Source organism: Dermacentor silvarum, chromosome 9 (genome assembly GCF_013339745.2).
Source record: "Dermacentor silvarum isolate Dsil-2018 chromosome 9, BIME_Dsil_1.4, whole genome shotgun sequence".
Taxonomy (NCBI): Eukaryota; Metazoa; Arthropoda; class Arachnida; order Ixodida; family Ixodidae; genus Dermacentor; species Dermacentor silvarum.
Window position 1 is genome coordinate 93,901,686 of NC_051162.1, and position 21,161 is coordinate 93,922,846.

A 21,161-nucleotide genomic window follows, 5' to 3' on the forward strand; every position below is an offset into this window, starting at 1 on the left:
GGCCGTGGGCATCCCACATATCCCGACATTTTGGCACTTCCTACGTGGGGCAAGCTCTTGGAAAACGGGACGACGATCGGTTCGATGCGAAGGCTTTGTCCGGACCAGCGTTAGGCCTCACCCAAAGGCGTGATTGCTAGCTAGATTGGGCATGTGCTTTCTTGATAGCCAGTTAACGCTGCGCCAGTGTCGCCGAACTCGTGTAGACGCTGAGATCTACAGCGAGTTTTCTCCTAAGAGTACGCCCGAAGTGAGTGAGTGCAGTAGCAGACGCGGTGGTCGATTTTCCCTGTACATATGTAAATAGCCTCCTTTCTGTATCTTTGGCTCTGGGAGCCGGGCGCCGGAAACACTGGCTAGGACGTCAGCGGGGCGCAGTCCCAGGAGTCTGCTCGGAAGCTGCGGGTTGAGCAGCCAGCGGGGACCACTTAGCTAGGCCTGCATCTCCTCGCGGCGGCTCATTGGAACCCTTTATGGGTCTTTTGTGGCATTGGTATCTGTCATGGATGCGATTAGGCCTAAGGCTTTGCGGAGCTGCCGGTCGCAAGTTCGAAGACGACCATGCCGTGACATTTAGCGGGTGCAAACGGATTCGCTAGTTTTACTATACTCGCCCGAGCGGAGAAACCTCGTTCGAAATAGAAAGCTTATTTTGTTCAGATGGACCCAATATTTTGCGGGCGGAATAACCGAAATCTCGGGGGACCAGAGAGCGCTTTGTTCATACGAGCATCGCCCACTTTCGCGCTGTATCGGACCAGAAAAATTCGGTCGAAGCGAATAACTTCATTCAAACGAACTGCATTTTTTTTTCTTCTCGTTACCACATAAAGCTATGCGGTAGACGGGGGGTTCAGCATCGTGTCAGACGGCCGACGCTGCGGCGGCCTCTACTGCCTTAATTATAAGTGTTTGTGGAGTGCATTTGAGCGACTTTGCAGAACGAGTGAAGCCGCCTCGACTTGCTATTGCTGCCATGGTCCACATCCCTGCCTGCTATCTCGGCCCCTCCCTGTTCGCGGCCCGATGCAGCAGCACATGGCAGCCACAATGAGGGAGGCCCACCATCATACACTACCACGAGGATGCGTCGGTGTGAGGCTCTTCGTGCCGGCGCGCGCGCCACTTCGAGAAAGTCCTGACCCGCTGTTCCCGGGTGAACATTGCGGCGCGCATCTTGAGGGCAAGCCATCTTCAGCCCCCGTCATCGTCAACCACTGTGACAGCTGCCACATGTGGGCGGCCGCCACACAGGACAGTGCTGCCTATCAACGTGGATTCGGACATTTCCTACCGGAGTTTACCATCGCATCTGCCCGGATACTTTGTCAATGCCGTCGTTCAGCGATTTCTCCGCCGTAGGGCAATATTTAAGGGTGGAGGGATGTGGGAATCCTCGGGTCCCATAACCGCCGCATGGGTAGCGAACGTCGCGTCAAGTGCATGCGTGCCAGGGAGAGTTGGAAGAGGGAAAAGTTTCCTTCCGCGGGCGGCGCGCGGGAATCGCAAGCGCTATCAGCGCCACCGGGTGGGTCACGTGAGATCCCGCTGATATCGCCCGGGGCTCTTTGGTCTCCAGCAAGCGGCGACGGCGGAAGTCTCCGCCGTCGCTCCCGTATTCCCGCACGTGGTTAGTCAACCGCGTTCTTGCCGCGGCAAACGCCGCGACCCCCCCGTATTCCCCAGTTGGTAAGTCGGAAGCCCTTCTTTACCTAGTGTATTATTCTCTTCGAGGGAACCCTCAGCGATGTCAACTATAGCTAGCTGGCCTGCTCGAAGTGTTAGTTGCAGTCGTAATGATTGGTTTCCAAGTGTACAGGTGGTTGTCGTCTATTGTTTCCTCGAGCTTGTACCGGGCCACGGTTGATGTGCAGGCATGCGCCAACCGCGGGGCTCGGTGTGTCGAGGCAGAGGGCCGTTGGCAATAACACCATATCCCGACAAACAAAAGCATCACAAACAAACAAACATGGTACAGTCAAACCTCGTTAATACGTAGTAGGCCGGGAACAACGTTTAGGTACGCACTATACTATGAACGAATTAACCGCCAATGCCAGTTTAGCAGCTACTTACCAGCCGGAAAAGAACTACGTCACCATGCTCTCAAACACCCGCACTCAGACAGGCTTTATTTGCAGGTAGGCAGCAAAAAATCGGTAATCTTCCCTTGCCACCGTGGTGGCCTTACCGCGACGACGGCATCTTTGAACTCGATAAGGCCGCAGGCCAGTTTGTCCATGAGGCCCCACTTACTAACTAAATTAACAAGCACGGTGTAACGCATGCACTGGTAAACATGAACACATCTCGCTCGATGACCACAGAAATTCACTGTCAGAACGCTGAGTGAGGAGGCACGGCAGCTCCAGCGAACATGCCGTCTCTCGTTTCAACGCGAACTAGACGTAGAAAGTGCAGTGCATACAAAGCTATCAGCGCTAGTTAAACTTTGTCTGCAGATCGCTTTGAAGATGAGGCCCGTGCGGGCGCGCACTTTTTCCACGCAGCAGATCGCTTTCAAAATACGGCAGCCGCCGCCGAAGTAAACCCCTCCCGGTCTCACCTCCACCGCCCTGCGCGACAGAAATAGCATGCTTCTGCCCCGCCTTTCTCCCTCGCTGACCCTCGCAAGCTTTCGCTCGCACATACAGCACACCGCGCGCGGCGACGATGTTGCCGTGTTAGGACTTTACACGGAACCTCAAAGCGACATCCATGGTGACGGCATAAATGCGCTTCGCAATAAAATGTGCTTCTGCGCGGTTACTACTTGAAATGTGCTTCTTCACGTTACCGGGAGCTAATCTCGAAGGCCATACTTTTGTGCACGGCAATCGGCAACAGCTGCATGAGCAGGAAATACGTCATGGTGGCCACGCTTTAAGTTCACTATCGCTGGCGGCCGTCGTCCGGGCGTCACAACTCGAGAATCGAACGCCTGCGCACATGAGATTTTGCCGATTTTGTGCCTGTGCGTGTAGATAAGAAAGAAAAATAGTACGCAATAACCGTTTGGTGGGCAATGAGCGACTACGGCTTAAGCGGTCAGCCAATACATGGGGTTCAATGGGAGCTGGGTGGGGGAATCTCTGCGACTATGTTTAAACCGCAATTACACATTAAGCGGGTACATATTAACGAGGTTTGACTGTAGTACTGTCCTAAAGTCAATAACTGCTGTTCACAGTAAAAAGAAAAAAAAAATGCTGTAGAACTGAGAAGACACTCACGGAAGCCTGAGTCCGCTGGAGCAGGTGCCGAGTGATCCGTTCTTTTAGGGAAGTCTGAAGCAGTGGACCAGTGAGGCAACCGAGCCCGCTCCAGATAGCCACCTCACGACGCCACTTGAGGCCCACTCGTGCAATGCAAGCCTCCGAAGCAGAAACCAGCTCCACAAGCTGTTCCTCCTGCAATATCACATGGAATAAAGAAAAACTTTATCCACCAACAATGCTGCTATTACTATCGCACCTCATCACAACGAAGTCGCAACGAACACGAAAATACCTTAGTTACAACCATTCAGTATTCCTTATACAAAGATAATAATAATGCAATAATTTATTTCCATTAGGGCAGTGTGTTGAAGAAGGTGAGAAATAAAAGCAACAATCAGCTGCACTGGTTTCTCACCACCGACAGTGGAATCTCGTTGATATGGTCTTTAGAGAACTGGAAATTAAAGTGTATCATCCAACATATTATCCAACCAAATCGTATTATCAGGTAACGCAAAAAAAAAAGACGTATCGTCCCAAAAATGTATTACGCAGAATCGTATCAACGAGAGCGGTTCCGCTGTATACATCGGACAGTGGTGGGGTGAACAGACATGTACAAAAGAAAATATCGGTAAAAAAATTCTGCGATTTTATGTACGAAAACCACAATATGATTGTGAGGCACTCTGTAGTGCAGAGGCTCCGGATTAATTTTGGTCACCTGAAGTTCTCTAACATGCACCTAAATCTAATAAGTACACAATCATTTTTGGATTCTGCCCCCCATCAAAATGGAGTCGCCGTAGCCCGGATCTAAACCAGCAACCTTGAGCTCAGCAGCACAACGCAGGTTTTTGTAGACCACTCAGCTACTTACCGTGCAACACCTGTCACAGCCACAACAGCCGGGACAACAGCGGTCACGAGATTCTGACAGGGCCTGCACCAGGGCCGACAGACTCTCTGCCAGGAGACCCTCCGTGAGCAGCTTGCAAGTCTCGGGCAGCAAGAGGCGTGGCCATCCTATAATGCCGTGGCCCTTTATTGTGTTCACCACCTGTGTTGGTTGCCAATATTGTTTCTCTTTCATTCAAAAGCAAATGACAGGCAGAGGTTCATGAGCATTGAAAAAGGCATTTGATGTTTGTTCATAAAAGGGAATGACAGAGCAAGAATGCAAAGCTGAACTTCAGCAGTTTGATGGGGTTGTTCTTGCGCTAGTACATTGTAGACCGCTTATAACGTAAGTCGCCGGAGCCGCGAATATCCGCACCATAACCAAAGCAACAATTTTCAAGGCCCGCACATATGCAAAACATGTGCACCGAGCCGCCACGCGTATGCGACAGTCGAGGAATGCGTCTAGAATGTTTGCATTCAATTTAGAGTCGAATCTCGTTAATTCGAACCAAATCACACGGCGGTGCCTTCGACCGGCATTGCTCCGGCACCGCCATAGAGTAAAAGCTTAGGAGAGACCCCTAATGTCATGCGCGAACAAAACAAAAAAAGAAAGAAAGAAAAAACACAGAAGAAATTTCACCCTCTCTCAAATGGCAAGGTCACCGATTCTGCATTGCACCGGAACATGCATGTACTGTGCCGACGTCTCAGCCATGCTACCGTCGCCACGTGTAGAAAATGGCAGTGAACCCTTCTCCTTTATGCTTCCTCTACTTTCTAGTCACGTGTTGACCTTGCATGCTGCGGCTACGGCGCAGAGGTAAGCAGCGGCGCTGTCCCAGGCCGGCCAACGAAACTGCCCCCAGGCCGGCCAACGAAACTGCCCCCACGCCGGCAAACGCCCACTTCCCGATAGCGGCAGAAAACGAAACTTCGGGGAGTCCGGAGCAGCGGCACCTGCACGGCTGCGGGCGCACACGGTGACAGTCGAAAGTGAGGGAGCTACGAGGGAGGGCGAGGGGAGCCATCGAAGCGGCGGAGTTGCCGAGGCGAAATCTGCTTCCCTGCCGCCCTCCTCCCTCACATTCCAGGGTCTCCATGAGTGCCCTTCGCCGTGGCGTGGCGTGCCGGCATCGCCCGCTCCCTGAAGTTTCGTTTATTGCCGTTATCGTGAAACGAGCGTTGGCAGTTTCGTGGCCCTCGCTCGCTATGCACGCCGGGATATTTCACGACTCGCACTCAAGATTCTGGTTTCAGCCTCACTGGCTGTTCGTTCGCACCACGTGCCCTTCTCTTCCACTTCGTCTCTCTTTCTTCCTCGTGCACTCCTTGGGGAGCCCGTTTGAGGGGAGTGTTCGCCGTCTCCGCTGACTTCCGTACTCCCAGGCAGCCGCACTGTAACCAGTATTTTGTTTCCCGCAACTGCACTATATGCGATACGTGTATACGTGGAGTGCTATGGGAAAATTAACGGGAGTCTGAAAAGACCGCACTATATCCAGTCCTGCACTATAAGCGGTTACTGTTATAAGTGGTCTATACTGTACTCTTGGTGTGAAGATGCACAAACGCAGCTGCAAATGCAAGGCGAAGGGTGAGGAATACGACTCTAAAAGAAGAACGGCAGGAAAAAGACAACAGAAACCTTCGCAAATGTGTGCGAACACAAGCAACTTAGACATCAAAGACAGCAAAGCTTCATAAGCGAGTTCTCACACTCTTTAGAAGTCACGGGTCTGTTTTGTCACTGCCCAAAATCTACCCAGAACTTGAATAATGCTTCACAATATCTGCTACATTTCTTATGCAGTCCCGAGCTTTATCAAACACCTCACTATTGGCATCTTCGCTGACGGCACTTGTGCCATTTTCATAAACCCACGCAGTGCCGCATGTTTGTGTGAGCCCCACGTGGGTGGCGGCACACATTCGGCTGGAGTGAGCACAAGAAGAGTGCACAGCACCGTGGAGATCAACGGTGGAGCACGATGCGATCCTGTCGTGCAGTGCATGCCAGCAGATGATCAAAGAGTGGGCCGTTCTGTTTCGGCACGACTTTGTAGCAGGCAAGGCTACAATAAAAGCCTTGTCTTGCATAAAGCTGCTTTTGCTGCCAGAATGCAGGAGCTTATCAAACAGCGAAGCTAAACGCAACTGATTATTGCCGCTAACCAGGAGCACCGACGAGAGCAGCCAACAAAGGTGGCCAATTTCGCCACCGATGTTGTGGCGTCTCACGATAATGAGGAGGTACGAAGGAGCAGCATCAGGTTTTGTGTACGATACTACAACGTTGGTTTTCATTGCTTCTCTTCAGTTTCGAAGGCACTCAGCACATGCAAGGTGCTGAGGGCACAATTCGAACCCACATCCCAGTTTCCTAAGAATCATTCGAATGGCAAGAATCATTTGTCAGTTGACGTTTTAAGCACCGGGCATCAATAAAAGCTTGAACTTGTTTATCTTGCTGCGAATCATGGCATGTGCAAGTGACAACCGGCCACTGTAAATTGGCATATGCTGAACTTTGAATTCAGCACGCCTCTCGCAGAAGGCACAACAGTCGCACTCAGATTTAGTGGCTCGTGCATTCATCTGGCATGTAGTGAACATGACACTTGAGAAGTGCATTGCATAATTTGCGTTCCAATTCCGCAGTGCCAAAGTGACTCAGTCAAAGATGCCATATGTCTCGCTTATCTGACGCATGTTACCGTATGGTGTGCTGGATCAGTCGGCACTAGTGCCCGGCTGCACGTTCTGATAGCCTGGTCGTGCGGTCACTTTGGGACTGTGACGCAGGCTGCTTTATTGGCTGTTCTATGGCCGACATTTGATACCAATCATGCCGCCACACGCCAACACCGCCATACAAAAAACATTATAGAAATCCCCTAAACGTCCTTGCTGTAAAAATCAAGGCTATAATCAAAGTCACACAAACCGAGCTTTAAGGCTGTAACCAAAGCCATGCCAAGTTAGCTCTAAGGCTTTAACCAATGCCATGCCAACTGAGTTTTAAGGCTTTAACCCTAAGGCTGTAACCAAAGCCATGCTGACTTCTAAGGCTGTGCAAGCGGAATGTTCCGATAAGCAGATGTTGCTCATTTCTAATACACTGCAGTCACCACAGTAGGAACTAATAGTCCAAAATGGCACAGATAAGAGTCATCCACAGATCGTACCTGAATGACCGCACCAGCTATGACAGAGCGCACCGACGAGTCTGGGTCTGCACACAATCTCTGCCACACTGGTAGTAGCACCGCCTCGAATGATTCTGCAGTAACAAACTGCACCAGGTCCTAAAACATAAAAAGAATGCAGTGGCCTGCTAAGTGAAACTGCTACATGTACTTTCTCAGGAATTGTTTATTTGAAAATGTTTCATTCAAGTGTTGGATTTTTCAGCCTGCAACTGCACAATGAGCATTATGAAGGGTGCTGCAGTGGGACGGCTCTGGTTTAATTTTGACCAACAGAGGTTCTTTAATGTGCACTGAAATTTAAGCAAACGAGCATTCTTGCAATTTGTCTCCCCCCCCCCCCCTTAATATATGGCCGCCGCAGCCGAAAATGAAACCCGTGGCCCTGTGCTCAGCACCATAACACCATTGCCACTGCAGCAGGCCACTCAGAAATCTTGTGGCCAAGAGTGGGTCTTCTGCCTGGAGACCCAGATGTGCTGTAATGTGAGGAATATGGAGCTTCCCAATTTCACTAATATGAGTAAAACCAGATTTAAGAGTGCTAAAAAATACAGACAGGGCACAAAAGAAAATGGTAGACACGGGACAAGTGCTTGTCCAGGGTCTACCACTTTCTTTCGTGCTGTGTCCGTTTCTTTGCAGTCTTAAATCAAGTCATATATGCATCAACTAGGTCCTCCGAGTCATTTTGAGTGAAACGAGCCTGTGAGGTTTAAAGGCATATTGACACGAAAATTTTGGGTACAGCCTTTCTTGCTTTTTTTTTTTTTGGGGGGGGGGGGGGGGTAGCTATCAACTCTATAACCACGGTAGAAAGCCTCAATCCCTCAAGAGCATCCCAAATAATTCATTACAGCACCTTTTAAACGACCAGTTCAAAATGCGTGACAAATGCAGCACGGCTTCGGATGTGAAAAAGGAAACTACTTTTTCTTGCATAATGAATTCCCTTTTAAAAACCAATGCAAATTTCGAAAAGGGCGGGGGTGGGGGAGGGTTTAATTGGCGGGGTGAATTTCATGGGAAATTTGTTGAAAGAGCAAAAGTTGAAAGTGAGATGGTAAGAACAAAAAAAGGAGCAGTAGATAACTTAGCTTTGCACTAAATGTGCACGTCCACCATTTGCGAAAAGTCACAGCTTTATGGTTCTCGGCTCACAAAAGGCGCGACATGAGTGATTCTGAGTGAACAGCTTGTCGTACTGCTTCTGCCAGTAATGCACCCAAACTTAGTCATCACAGAAATGCCTTCCAGCAGCACAATTCCCATGCGCGACCATATACAAAATAGCCTTTGACTTAAAACCAGGCTTATAATTGGCATTACAGCCCCACTTGTTCCACAGCCGAACACAATGCAGGCAGGAAAATAAGAAATAGACAACGCTGTCACAAAATGGTTGCCTTCAAAGTTCAAAGTAGAGAGAAGAAATCATGTAGATTCCACACATTTTGGGAATAGATGTAAGCAAAACTCTGATGAGCTGGCAAGACAAAATGGCACACCACACTGAGAAATGCGCAGTAGATTCCAGCGATGAATGCATCATGCAACAGTCACTGCCCATGGTGGAGTACTTTGTAGAGCAAAGGTAACTTCTTTCTACACTATGACTTTTTACCTACTTAATACAGTAGGCCCCAGATATATCAAATCTGAAGGTAATCACAAAAAACTTCCATATTGTTACGCAGAAGCGCCAGGTGTTGTTTTTTTTTCTGACAAGCACCACGGGGGCGCCCAAGGACTCGTAGATGGTTTGATGATGTCCTTTGTAAGCATTTTCTCGACTTCCGTTTCAATTACGCGCTGTTCAGTCGCAGACACTCGGTAAGGACGCCTATGGATGGGACAGGTGTTGCCGGTGTCAATGCGATGAGCCACAACTATTGTCTGGCAGAGATGGGGAGGAGCAAAATCGAAAATGTCGTTGTAAGCGGCTAGCAAGCGACGAAGGTCGTCAGACTGAGCAGCTGAAAGGTCAGGGGCGATCATGGCGTCAAAATGTGCATCAAATGAAGTACTAGTGTCAGGGCTTCAAGAAGACAGGGGCGCATAGATAGTAAGGGCCACAGGGTCGTGTGCGTCTAAAGGCAAGGGCTTCAAGAAGACAGGGGCGCATCGATAGTAAGGGCCACAGTGTCTAAAGGCACTATGCTTCCCAGCGTGATACCTTCGGGAAGAAACTGTGGAGTGCGTCCAAAGTTCAGAATAGGGATATATGCCCTGTTCGCAGAAACAGTCACAACGGAGTAAGGGAGGGCTACATGCCTTGTTAAAGAAGCGTCTAGGGAAGGAGAGATGACGTAGTCACCGTCACAAATGGCGGAATCTGAGGTCAGTGTGACATACGTCACGGCAGCTGGTCGAAGGCGAACAAACTCGGCGACACATAAACGCGGCTGTGACTCGGTGGGGAGATCAGGTACAGAAGGAAGTTCCAACTGGAGAAGGCCAGAAGAGCAGTCGATGAGGGCAGAATGGGTACTCAGGAAGTTGTGGCCGAGGATGACTTCATGTGGACACTGCTGCAGAACAGCGAATAGAACTGAGGTCTGGTGGCTGGCGAAGCTCACACGTGCAGTGCACATCCCAACGACACAAGATATACCGCCGTCGGCTACACAAACGACAGGCGATGCCGCGGGCGTCAGAACCTGGCGGAGACGATAAGAAAGGCGAGCGCTCATAACCGATAATTGCACCCCCGTGTCTATGAGCGCCGAAACAGGCACGCCGTCCACTTCTATGTCCAAAAGGTTTTGTCGGGTGGTCAAGGTCAACAGAGGATTTCCGGGTCGGTTGGTCAATGCAGCATCACCTCCGGGAGCTGCACCGGTCAGTTTTCCTAAGAGGGACGGCGAGGGTATGGCGACGGGCAATTGGTGAGCAAGAACGCCGGTTCTGTGGGGACGGCAAGCGGCGGTCATAGTGTGGAGTCGGAGCAGCAACATCACAGTGCGGCAGGTCATTGCGGGCATGAAAAGGCGAGGACAGGCTGTCTTCCGGGCGGTAAGCGTACGGGGGACGAGGAAACGAAATTTGACGATAGCGACAATGGCAGGAAATATGACCTACTCCATTGCAATTAAAGCATATTGGCTTGTCGTCATGAGTGCGACACTGGTTTGAGTCGCGGTATCAGAGGTAGGTCAATTGTGGGCGTGGAGGTCGAAAGAAATTGCTGACCGTAGGGCTACTTACAGAACAGATCAGACAGATGCCTGCGTTCGCCAGCTCTTCGCGTACGACAGCTTGAATCAGAGATACTGCCGGGCGGGACTCGTCGTAAGAACGTGTCAGGGGAACCGACGGAGACGCAGCCTCAATCTCGCGCCGGACAAGACGCAGCAAGTTTTTGGCACCAGGCAGCTGGACGTCTTCACACGATGAGCTAGCGGTAGGTATTAGGGAGCTGAACGAATTGTTGTGAGACACGACGGCTCTTTGCTTCTTCAAAGCGTCGGCACTCTCTTATAATGTCGTCGACCGTCGAGCAGTCCTTGTATACGGGTAAATTGAAGGCGTCATCTGCGATGCCTTCAAGAATGTGGCTGACCTTGTCAGCTTCGAGCATCTTGTCATCGACCCGCCGACAGAGTGCTAATACATCTTGAATGTACACAACGTACGGTTCAGTAGATGTTTGGGCCTGGCATGAAAGTTCCTTCTTGGCAGCTTGCTGGAGGCCAACTGGCTTCCCAAAGAGTTCCTGCAGTTTTTGCTTGCAAGTGTCCCAACTGGTCAATTCCTCCTCGTGTGTTCGGAACCAAACACGGGCCATTCCCTTGAGGTAATAAATGATGTTAGCCAGCATTATAGTCGGGTCCCACTGGTTGCTCTTGCTGGCGCATTCGTATTCGATTAGCCAGTCTTCAACATCCATGTTGTCAGTGCCCGAGAAGGTGCCAGGGTCCCGGAGTTGGGTCAAGACAATCGGTGCTGTGGTAGCCGAAGCAGCGGGCCTCTCAGTCGACATGGTCAAAGGGCCTAAGAGATTTCCGCTTCGAAGTTCCGTGATGTGCTGGTGATGTACACTGCACCTCCACCATGATGTTACGGGGAGATTTACAGAAAAGGGGGTTTATTTACACTATGTACAAGGAGACTGAAAGTTGGCCAACAACAACAAAAATGGCGAACCACAGTTTCACCTCTTCCTCGTCTCGTCGGCTCTATGCTTCAGCATCTTCTTTGTCCACCGGACAACTGGCTCATAACAAAAGATAACATAAAAATTTTATATAAAAATTTTCAAGGGGATTTTACCGCTGTTCGTTATACACAATAATTTGTTATATGTAGGTTCAATATATTCGGGTTCAACTGTATATTTAGTTATTTATGCAATGAGTTTTTCTAGTTAGCTATTTTGTAGTATTCTAGTGGGAAATATTGTAAAGTCTGCTGTGTATTACTGATTCATATGTTAAATTCTTTTTCTCACTTGCCTGGACAGTGACGAATTTTGGACCACATCTCAATTTTTCTTGCTGTAGTGTCTTTTACCGCTAACCAATGTATAACCATGTGTTATTGATAACACTACCACTAGAGAGTTTTAGTGCATCCGGTATTCCAGCAAGTGAGGGCAGTTTGCCAGATGAGCGGGAGTGTAAATGTAAGCGGCCAGATTGGTGGCGCCACCTGATGACGCAAAGTTCAACCAGACAGATGCAGATCCAAGTATAGCCTTCTTCCATGCTGGTGTAATCTTTCAAAAGCAGCGTAATCGTGTTCACAATTACACCACTGTCGAAAATTTCCACCAGCAGCAAAGTAGAATATACTTGATTACTGCAATATTAGCACTATGTTTGGTTGCGCTCTTCACCATCAGGTGCCTGCACCACTCCAGCCACTCAACTTTACGCCCCTGCCCATCTGGCAATCCACGCAAATTACCTGCATTTGCCGGAATACCGAACATGCTAAAACTCCCTATTCTGACATAAATTATGAAAACAGTGTTTACTCATCCACCCCTATGTAATTCCTAATGGCTCTCTAGGCTTTCAGTATAAATAAACACAAAGAATAAAACCTTTATTAAGGGATGATATGCTCAAGCGATCCCTTTCAGTGATACTATCTCCTCCGCAAGATTTCGTGTGACTCAACAGCCATCTGAAAGCGTTTCTAACACTGTGCGAAGATAGTGAGCTTGGCACAATGCCTGAAACACTGGGCCATAAGGTAATGTAATGCGATTAATTACTTGTGCTCTTGAAGAATTCAGACTCTACAGTGTAATTCCTGGGTTGACATCTGCCCAAAAACAAAATAAAATTTTCTGTTAGTACTCCTTTAGAGCTTGAAAAACAAATAAAAGAAGGTCAGGAAATTTGGAATTACCTTCTCGACTTGTCCTCACCATCAGAGCTGAGCATTTGGCAAGCAGTAAGAGAAGAGGAAAGAGAGGAAACGTGCATTGTACAAATGAATTATTTGAAACTACAAGGGCCACCATGCCAGCTTCGATGCTCGTGAAGGCTATGTCTTGAAAATATGGAACGATTCACTGCACAATCAACATTGGCTAAGATGGTGCCGTTGTGACAAGAAGCATCAATGTACAGTGTAGATCGCTTATAATGTAAGTCGCCGGAGTCACGAATATCCGCACTATAAGCGGTACCGCACTATAACCAAAGCAACAATTTTCAAGGCCCGCACATAAGCAAAACATGTGCACTGAGCCGCCACGCATATGCGACAGTCGAGGAATGCGGCTAGAACGTTTGCATTCAATTTACAGTCGAATCTCGTTATTCGAACCAAATCACGCGGCGGCGCCTCCGACCGGCATTGCTCCCGCACCGCCATAGAGTAACAGCTTAGGAGAGACCCCTCAATGTCTCGCGGGAACGAAACGAAAAAAAAGAAGAAAAGAAAAAAAATGTGGCGGAAATTTCACCCTCTCTCAAATGGCAAGGTCGCCGATTCTGCGTTGCACTGGAACATGCGTGTACGTGCCGACGTCTCAGCCACGCTACCGTAGCCACGTGTAGAAAACGGCAGTGAACCCTTCTTTCTCCTTTATGCTTCCTTGCCTGCTGCGGCTATGGCGCAGAGGGAAGCAGCGGCGCTGTTCCAGGCCGGCCAACGAAACTGCCCCACGCCGGCAAACGCCCACTTCCCACGGCAGAAAACGAAACTTCGGCGAGCTGGCGCCGGGCCGGCTGGAGCGGCAGCGCGTGCACGGCGGCGGGCGCGTACGGTGACAGTCGAAAGTGAGGGAACTACGAGGAAGGGCGAGGGGAGCCACAGAAGCGGCAGAGTTGCCGAGGTGAAATCCGCTTCCCTGCCGCGCTCCTCCCTCACATTCCACGGTCTCCGCGTGCGCCCTTCGCCGTGATGTGCGGGCACACTGAAGTTTCGTTTACTGCCGTTATCGTGAAGCGAGCGTTGGCAGTTTCGTGGTGCTCGCTCGCTATGCGCGCCGTGATATTTCTCGACTCGCACTCAAGATTCTGGTTTCAGCCTCACTGGCTGTTCGTTCGCACCACGTGCCCTTCTCCTCCACTTCATCTCTCTTTCTTCCTCGAGCACTCCTTGGGGCGCCCGTTTGAGGGAAGTGTTCGCCGTCTCCGCTGACTTCCGTACTCCCAGGCAGCCGCACTGTAACCGGTATTTTGTTTCCCGCAACTGCACTATAAGCGATACGTGTATACATGGAGTGCTATGGGAAAATTAACGGGAGTCTGAAAAGACCGCACTATATCCGGTCCTGCACTATAAGCGGTTACGTTATAAGTGGTCTATACTGTAGTACCATCCATTCTGTTAACCTAACAAACCACCAGTTAGCCACGCTCCAAAAAACTCAAAACCTACCCCTAACCCCTATATCTCAACTAGGATTTCAGATCAGACACTAATGCACTCTCCAATCAACATAACCTTACTCTTGTCCCTTAAAGTCAACTGCAACTAAACTTTGGGCAGCTTAAAATGCATAGTTTCAGAAAACATAGATATAGAGCAGCCTCCATGCAAAATTTTATGCTTAAAGTACACGCGGATGAGCCACGAAAAGCTAGCAAAAATAGACGTTTCTTTAAAAACAAAACTGGAAGAAAATGCTGCCTTTCAGATCGCCGAAAATGACACAGAACCAGGAACGTTCAAAACCAGCGTAGCTCCTCTGCGTGGCTTGATAGGCAACGCTGGCGGCATACTGAAAATCTCAGAGATCATTATCTGGGATTTGCGTCATATCCATTAACCACCAGGTGCACACATTGTCCGCTTCATCATCATCAGCCTATATTTATGTCCACAGCAGGACGAAGGCCTCGCCCGCTTAAGTGCTATGCTGTTAATAAGAAAATTAGACATTTACCAGCCCTGCAGCATTGCCAAGATGGCTTCAATGGTACAGAAGGACCTTGTTGATACTGGTCCCTTTATGTACGGATTTCCCGGCCCCAAAGTTCACAATCAAGAACACAACTAATGACCCAATAGAGTTAAATTTCACCGGTTCATAGGTTATGCGAAAACACTATCGTTCAGCACCAACATTCAGTACATCGCCGAAGTGCAGTCGTATGATACGTCTTCCGACTGCTAGACGCCGTGTAAACCAGAAAAAGCACAAGGCATGTGCAATCGAGAAAAGTAGCTGCCTGTTGCAGCAGCTTCCCCACAATACTCACCTGTCTGTCTCATGTTATAAAGTCGGCACGTACTCAGTTTCCTATTCCGGTACCAGCAAATCTCCCGGGCCATTGCACCCTGCAGTCACAGCTATCACTGCCAACCTATTGCGATAAGCATCTTCCCGTAACTGTTTCACAGTGCACGGAGTATAGTGCCGTTGGCAACGTACTGCATGCTTTTAGTAGGCGATAACCCAAATGCGCCGCTATTCACTGCTAAAGGCGGCGCGAAGTGAGAGTCATGTTTCACTCTAGTGACATTGTATTCCCGTGTTAGCAACCAGCTCGATTTAGTTTTGGTTTCCTGTGCCCGTCTTAAAACACTATGCAATGCAAGAAAGATGATGTGCGTCTCCTTTTGTGCTCCAATGATTCGTGCCATGCATTGAATTACATAGATGTCAACTACAGTTGAGTTTGTCAAATTATTTAGTGACTACGGATCGTAAGTTTTCCTGGTTAGTATGTTTTCGTGGCGGCTTTTTTTTTTTTTTTTAACGTATGAACACGCTCTCCTGTACTATAGTATATACTACACATTTATAAACAATTTAGCCAAAGCAAGATTACATTGCAATTGGCCTTTCATCTTACTAAGGTTACAATTTTCCATCTCATCACTGATTGCACGTGCAATGAATTATGTGGCTTGACAGTTTTTAACTAGGGGTGTGCGAATACAGTCGTGCCCAGCTATATCGAACCCGTTTATATCAAATTATCCCGTGTATCGAACAATTTCTAAACACGGTAAATTTACATTGAGAATATATAGCAAAACATACTGTTACATCGAACGAAAATAGCAACGACAACCGATATATCAAACTCCATGTGCCTCAAAAGTGCCCCAGCAAGTTGGCTTTCCCTCACGGTGGTGGGGAAAACTGCCGGCGCCACCCTAGAAAAAGTGGTTTAGATCCGGCTGTGCGCGGGCAAACACTGCCCTGCAAAAAATGATCCTGGCCTGCTCGCAGCGCTTACAGCCAATCAGAGGCCGTCGTGCTTTCTCCGAGGCGCGGAGGCAGTACAAGTGAGCGCCATTTTTTCTTTCTTTATGCTTGTGTGCCTGCTGCTGCCTCTTTTCCTCGAGTCCTCATTCAGCGAGGTCCGTGCTGGTGGTGTTGCCGGTTGGCGCTCTGTGAACTTTCTACAAGATGATGCGCTCTGTGAACAGCTACAAGATGAGGACTACGTTGTAGACGTCGTGCCGACCACGAGCCAAAGCGACAGCAATAAGGAAATTGACGATGGCCCATTGCCTACATCCTCCGAAGTGATTAGTACACTTTCGTTGGTTTGGCGCTATTGCGTGAATATAGAAGGTTGCGGCCTCAGCTGCTCCGACTCATTGGACAGCGTGGAGGCGTGCATGCTGTCGCAGGCAGCGAAGTCGTTGAAACAGAAGAAAATCCAGGACTATTTTGTTCCAAAGTAGGGCACGCAAGTAAGCCACCATATTAATAAAGTACTTTTCTTATTGGTATGTGTCTTTGCGTCATCAAATCCTATAGCGGGCCTATATCGAATTATGCCATATATCGAACTAATAAACTTTTTTTGGCGAGTTCGATATACCCGGGTTCGACTGTATTCGATTTGGTCTTCGAATCGAATATTCGCTATTCGTAAAGGTGAATATTTTTTTAATACCTTTCGAAACATTAATTGCGCCCAATTAAACATAAAATTAGAGAAAAGGTACGTTAAATTTTCACGCCCATGAGTGTAGTATATAAACATAAAAATAAGAACATGCGTAATAGAGCAGGCTAGATCACTTATAGGTAGCTAAACTTTACAGGCTATACAGCGATAATTCATACTCTCTGAAGAGTCCTGTGCATGCGAATAAACTACTTGTCTGCTCCTAATGCTCCATTAGTGCTTTTGGTAAACAATGCTTCATAACGTGCTACCTAATGACAGAAACGTGCTAACTAAGAATACTAGGATGTGAACATTGTTTTATATTAATTGTGACAATGGTCGTTGATTATTCAAAAGCTATGCAATATTCAATTCAATTCTGGCACTATTTGATTCGGTCTCAAAAATCACTATTTGCACACCCCTAGGGTTAACAGATGATGAAAAAGGACTCACACCGACCCTTCATGTGTTTTACATTAGTCAAGACAAGTTAAGGACAAAACAGTCCTGTGTGGTTAAACTGCAACAAGACGCACACATGAACTAGTTGGTGACTAATTATGGCCCAAAACAACAGGATAAGGACAACACACAGCTTGAGGACACAGTTGACACTTGAAGGTCTGCTTTGCTTAAATTTGGGTTGAGATACTGCTAAGTCACACAAGTCTACTTTTTTTTTTTCAAGAATGAGAACAACAATAAATGGTTTCAAGTACAAGGCACACATTGTCTTTCATATTGACAGGTGTACATTGTTTGGCCTTTTTCCGGTGACCATTTTTTATCAGCTAACTACTGTTGCAAAGTTATCCCTCGGTGCAAGACGTGGTGACATGTATCTGAAATTTCCTGAATGTTGTCGCGGATTCTATAATGAAGGAGTCTTGGCTAATTAAACTGCCTGCGTGATGCAAATAGTGGTTTACATTCTCGAACACATGCGACCGCCAGCAATTACACTGCAATGTACGATGAGTCATGAATAACTAGCTAATGCACTTGACCCACAAATCAAATTTCGACGACTGATGACTGTGCTTGCCGTCATCCCTGTGATTTGAGTGCTGCTTCTTTTTCTCGGCAAAAATACGCTCAATAAAAAGGTAGATTCTTAGCTAACAGTTTGGCAGTGTTTAGTCCTTCCCATCATTGAGAGAATATTGGTCTGCTGTGACCCAATTCAAAACACACACTCAAGCCTGATGGAGGTCATTAATTCAAAAGCAACAACAGACACTCTCGAATGCTAGGCAGGCATGCTCTTTAATATCGGTTCCCCTTGTACCAAATCAAGATGCACACACAACAGTGCATGCAGCGGCGAAGTGGAATACAATGTCCAGATCAGCCTTACAGGAAAGAAGTGGGCGCAAGTCCTTCGACAACGGGTGCCGGCAGCTTGCGAAGTGGGCATTCTGTCTGGACTGCTCTTGGATACACACAATCCGGCGGTCGACAACTCTCGGTAGAGCTCCACAAGCCAGCCATCCTTCTCCACAATTCCTGCAAGAAAGGCTTACGTGAGACGGCACCTGTCAAATGCCACAGACAAGAAGGCTTGTAAGAAACTAGACTAAGTTTTTCAGCTTTAATGCTTTAATCCTTATGTAAAGCAAAGCACAAAGCAAAGCGTTTTAGGGATGCCCGACTCTCTCGCATCCCCTGACATTTTTCATCCTCACGCAACTCTCGAAAATGGTCTATTTGCAAAGACACAATGTCATAGGAATCCACAATGATGATGTTTAGTAAAATCCATGTGCTTCCTACCATTCCCATTTTTGCTGAACTGCCGTACTTGCAGTTTCGATGGACCCTAGCACCACAGTTCCCTCATGTAATTGTTGTAGGAAACTAAAAGACTGCAACGGGGTGGTGCCCCCATTTTCTCTAAGGCCACGTCTTTGGAGCTCAGCGATGTTCCAAGTTCGTCCTCAGACCAACAAAATGCACTGCACACGAGCTTTAACTGCACTGAAAATGCCGAGTTCCTTCCAGTGAACTTAATTTGAAGTGTGACATCTATAGGTAAAAGCCAACTCCAAAGTGGCACTGGCTTACCAGAGCACCAATATGAGACAGCAGGCTCTCCGGAAGCATGGGCGACATGATGTCACGCGTTTCAGACACCACTATTATGCAATTAAAAAGGTATTGCACTTAAACGAGGCTGTGGACGTGGGACAAATGGCCACTGCAACAGCAATTGCTGTCCAAGACAATAAGTCCCTTTATCAATGAGTCCCCTAATCTAAATGTTTTCCCCAGAGACATCCCTTGTCCTACCATTATTGCACACTGTGACAGCAAGTTACACATAGTCATTGTACTACAGTGTAGACCGCTTATAACGTAAATTGCCGGAGTCGCGAATATCTGCACTATAAGCGGTACCGCACTATAACCAAAAAAACAATTTTCAAGCACTTCACGTATGCAAAACATGTAGACCAAGCATGCAGACACGCTTTGTACTATCGCACGCACATCGCGATTATGTTTTCATCAGTGAACTGGCGAAAACATAATCGAGACGTAGCCGGTGCTCTTCAAGCTCGACAGTTTTGCACCGAGTCAAAACGAAACAACTGTTTGCCGCAACCACTGCGGAAAAAACCGTGACCGCTATCGACAAGATTACGAACGGCGACTTTGCGGTTCTGAAGGCACGCGCCCGACGCACGCACAGAGTCTGGACGAATTAACTACCATTCGCTGCAACAACTGCAGTCGAAACCGCGGTCGCTATCTATGCGTTCATCGATGGCGACTACGCAGTTCTTTAGGCACGCGGCCGACGCGCGTACCGAGTAAAACGAAACTACTGTTCGCCGCAACCGCTGCGGAGAAAACCGCAGCCGCTATCGACGCGATCGTGGATGACGACTACGCAGTTACGAAAGCCCGCGGCCAGCACGGTGTTATGAGCAGTGGCAAATGCAAGAATACAGGCTTTAAAGACACAAATAGGCTCGAAGCGTTCCGCGATTGCTGTCAGTCACGTACGATTTCAACTGATGGCTGTGGCAATGCGGACTCCGCCGCTTCGTTTCGGTTGTACGCTAGCGCTGTTCTTGCTCTTTTGCGTCGCACATTTGCGGCGCTCCGCGCTCACCGAGCTCCGAAAGTAGTCCAATTTAACCGATGTGCGGCCAAATAAGTCCGAATTAACGAGAGTTTGATTGCATTGAATAATGCATACGCCGGCCGGCAGCACGCATCTTGTTGAGAAGCGTGCTCGCTGCCGCCCTTGTCGGCGAGATTTTCCCGCGGAAGCCGCATTATAACTGGTATTTCGTCTCATGCGGCTGCATTGTAAGCGGTGTGCGTATACATGGAGTGCTATGGGAAAATTAACGGGAGTCTGAAAAGACCGCACTATATCCAGTCCTGCACTATAAGTGGTTACGTTATAAGTCAAATTTTATAAGTCGTTATAAGTTAAATGTCAAATTGAATATAAAATCGAATCAAGAAAAAAAATTGCCAAATATCGAATTACAAAATATATTTCACAAAATTTAATGCTTACAAATGTGGCGCAACAAAATACAGTGCTGCACATGTTCGGGAGTCTTCCCGCACTGCATAACAAGAATGTAGCAAGCTATCAGTAACTTTGGTACACAGAAAACAAGGTATACTTATTAAAGGGAATTGCGAAGTAGTATGCTAGCACCGATTACAGCTCAGTGCTAGTATATGAAGGTCTGGATAATATTTTTTTATCAATACAATGTCTGTTGAATATAATGAAGTGCCTTTTTTCCCTCTGATGCTAATGAATTAGTGACGTTATGTTGTACTGAATACAAATGAAGTTCTCAGTTTAATAGTGGACCAGTACTTTATGGCAATCGTTTATTGCATAGAAAGGTTTACTATCCAATTTTTCTCCAAAATACAGTAGCGCTATTCCAACTTTATGGCAGGTGGGCAACTGCAAGGCCGATTTGTATGACAGATGAAAGGATCGTGTATCCCATAACTCGATCATCACTTCGCACGTAGCCATCGTTGGCTCAACGCGGCTGGACTACGGTCAGCACCGACGATAAAGAGCAGACGCCGTCTGCGCCATTTCATTGTCAGGTTCATCAGGATTAGCCACATTCTGAAATCTGGAGAGTTATGGGAAGTTTGTATGACAGCAGCCTCTTGCGCCCCCGTATTTTGTCTGGATAGCCATCTCCAGTAAGAGCGGGGCCAGCGGTGCCTGCGTCTCTTTCTTAGATGCGTCTCATTGGACCTGTGGTTCCAGTCACTTTTCCGGTTTTGTCCCGAGCTTGCATTTCCTGGACTAAGGTTCCCCATCTTCTCCTACTCCTCACCTGGAACTTGCAGCCCTGGATGCCTTCGTGAGCCAGTCACAAGGATTGCAGTGCCAGGCTGGGCTATGTGATTTCGTGATCACCAGTGCAGTGTGTGCGTCCCGGCATGGTCTTCAGCTAAGGGCCCTTTCAAAGAGCGAATTGTGATCATCTCAAGCCATTAGTTCACCTCAA

The 21,161-nt window shown here is 48.1% G+C and overlaps 1 protein-coding gene across 1 annotated transcript in view; it reads right to left on the reverse strand.

Moving 5' to 3' along the window:
* Nucleotides 1–21,161, reverse strand: part of LOC119463358 (serine/threonine-protein phosphatase 4 regulatory subunit 4) — a 48,833-nt gene that overhangs the window by 16,373 nt on the left and 11,299 nt on the right. The window contains exons 9-12 of the mRNA XM_037724172.2: nt 18,011–18,159; nt 7,313–7,432; nt 4,102–4,281; nt 3,234–3,410 (exon numbers count right to left, since the gene is read on the reverse strand). Coding sequence (XP_037580100.1) covers nt 3,234–3,410; nt 4,102–4,281; nt 7,313–7,432; nt 18,011–18,159 — 626 coding nt within the window. The remainder of the gene's footprint in view (nt 1–3,233; nt 3,411–4,101; nt 4,282–7,312; nt 7,433–18,010; nt 18,160–21,161) is intronic.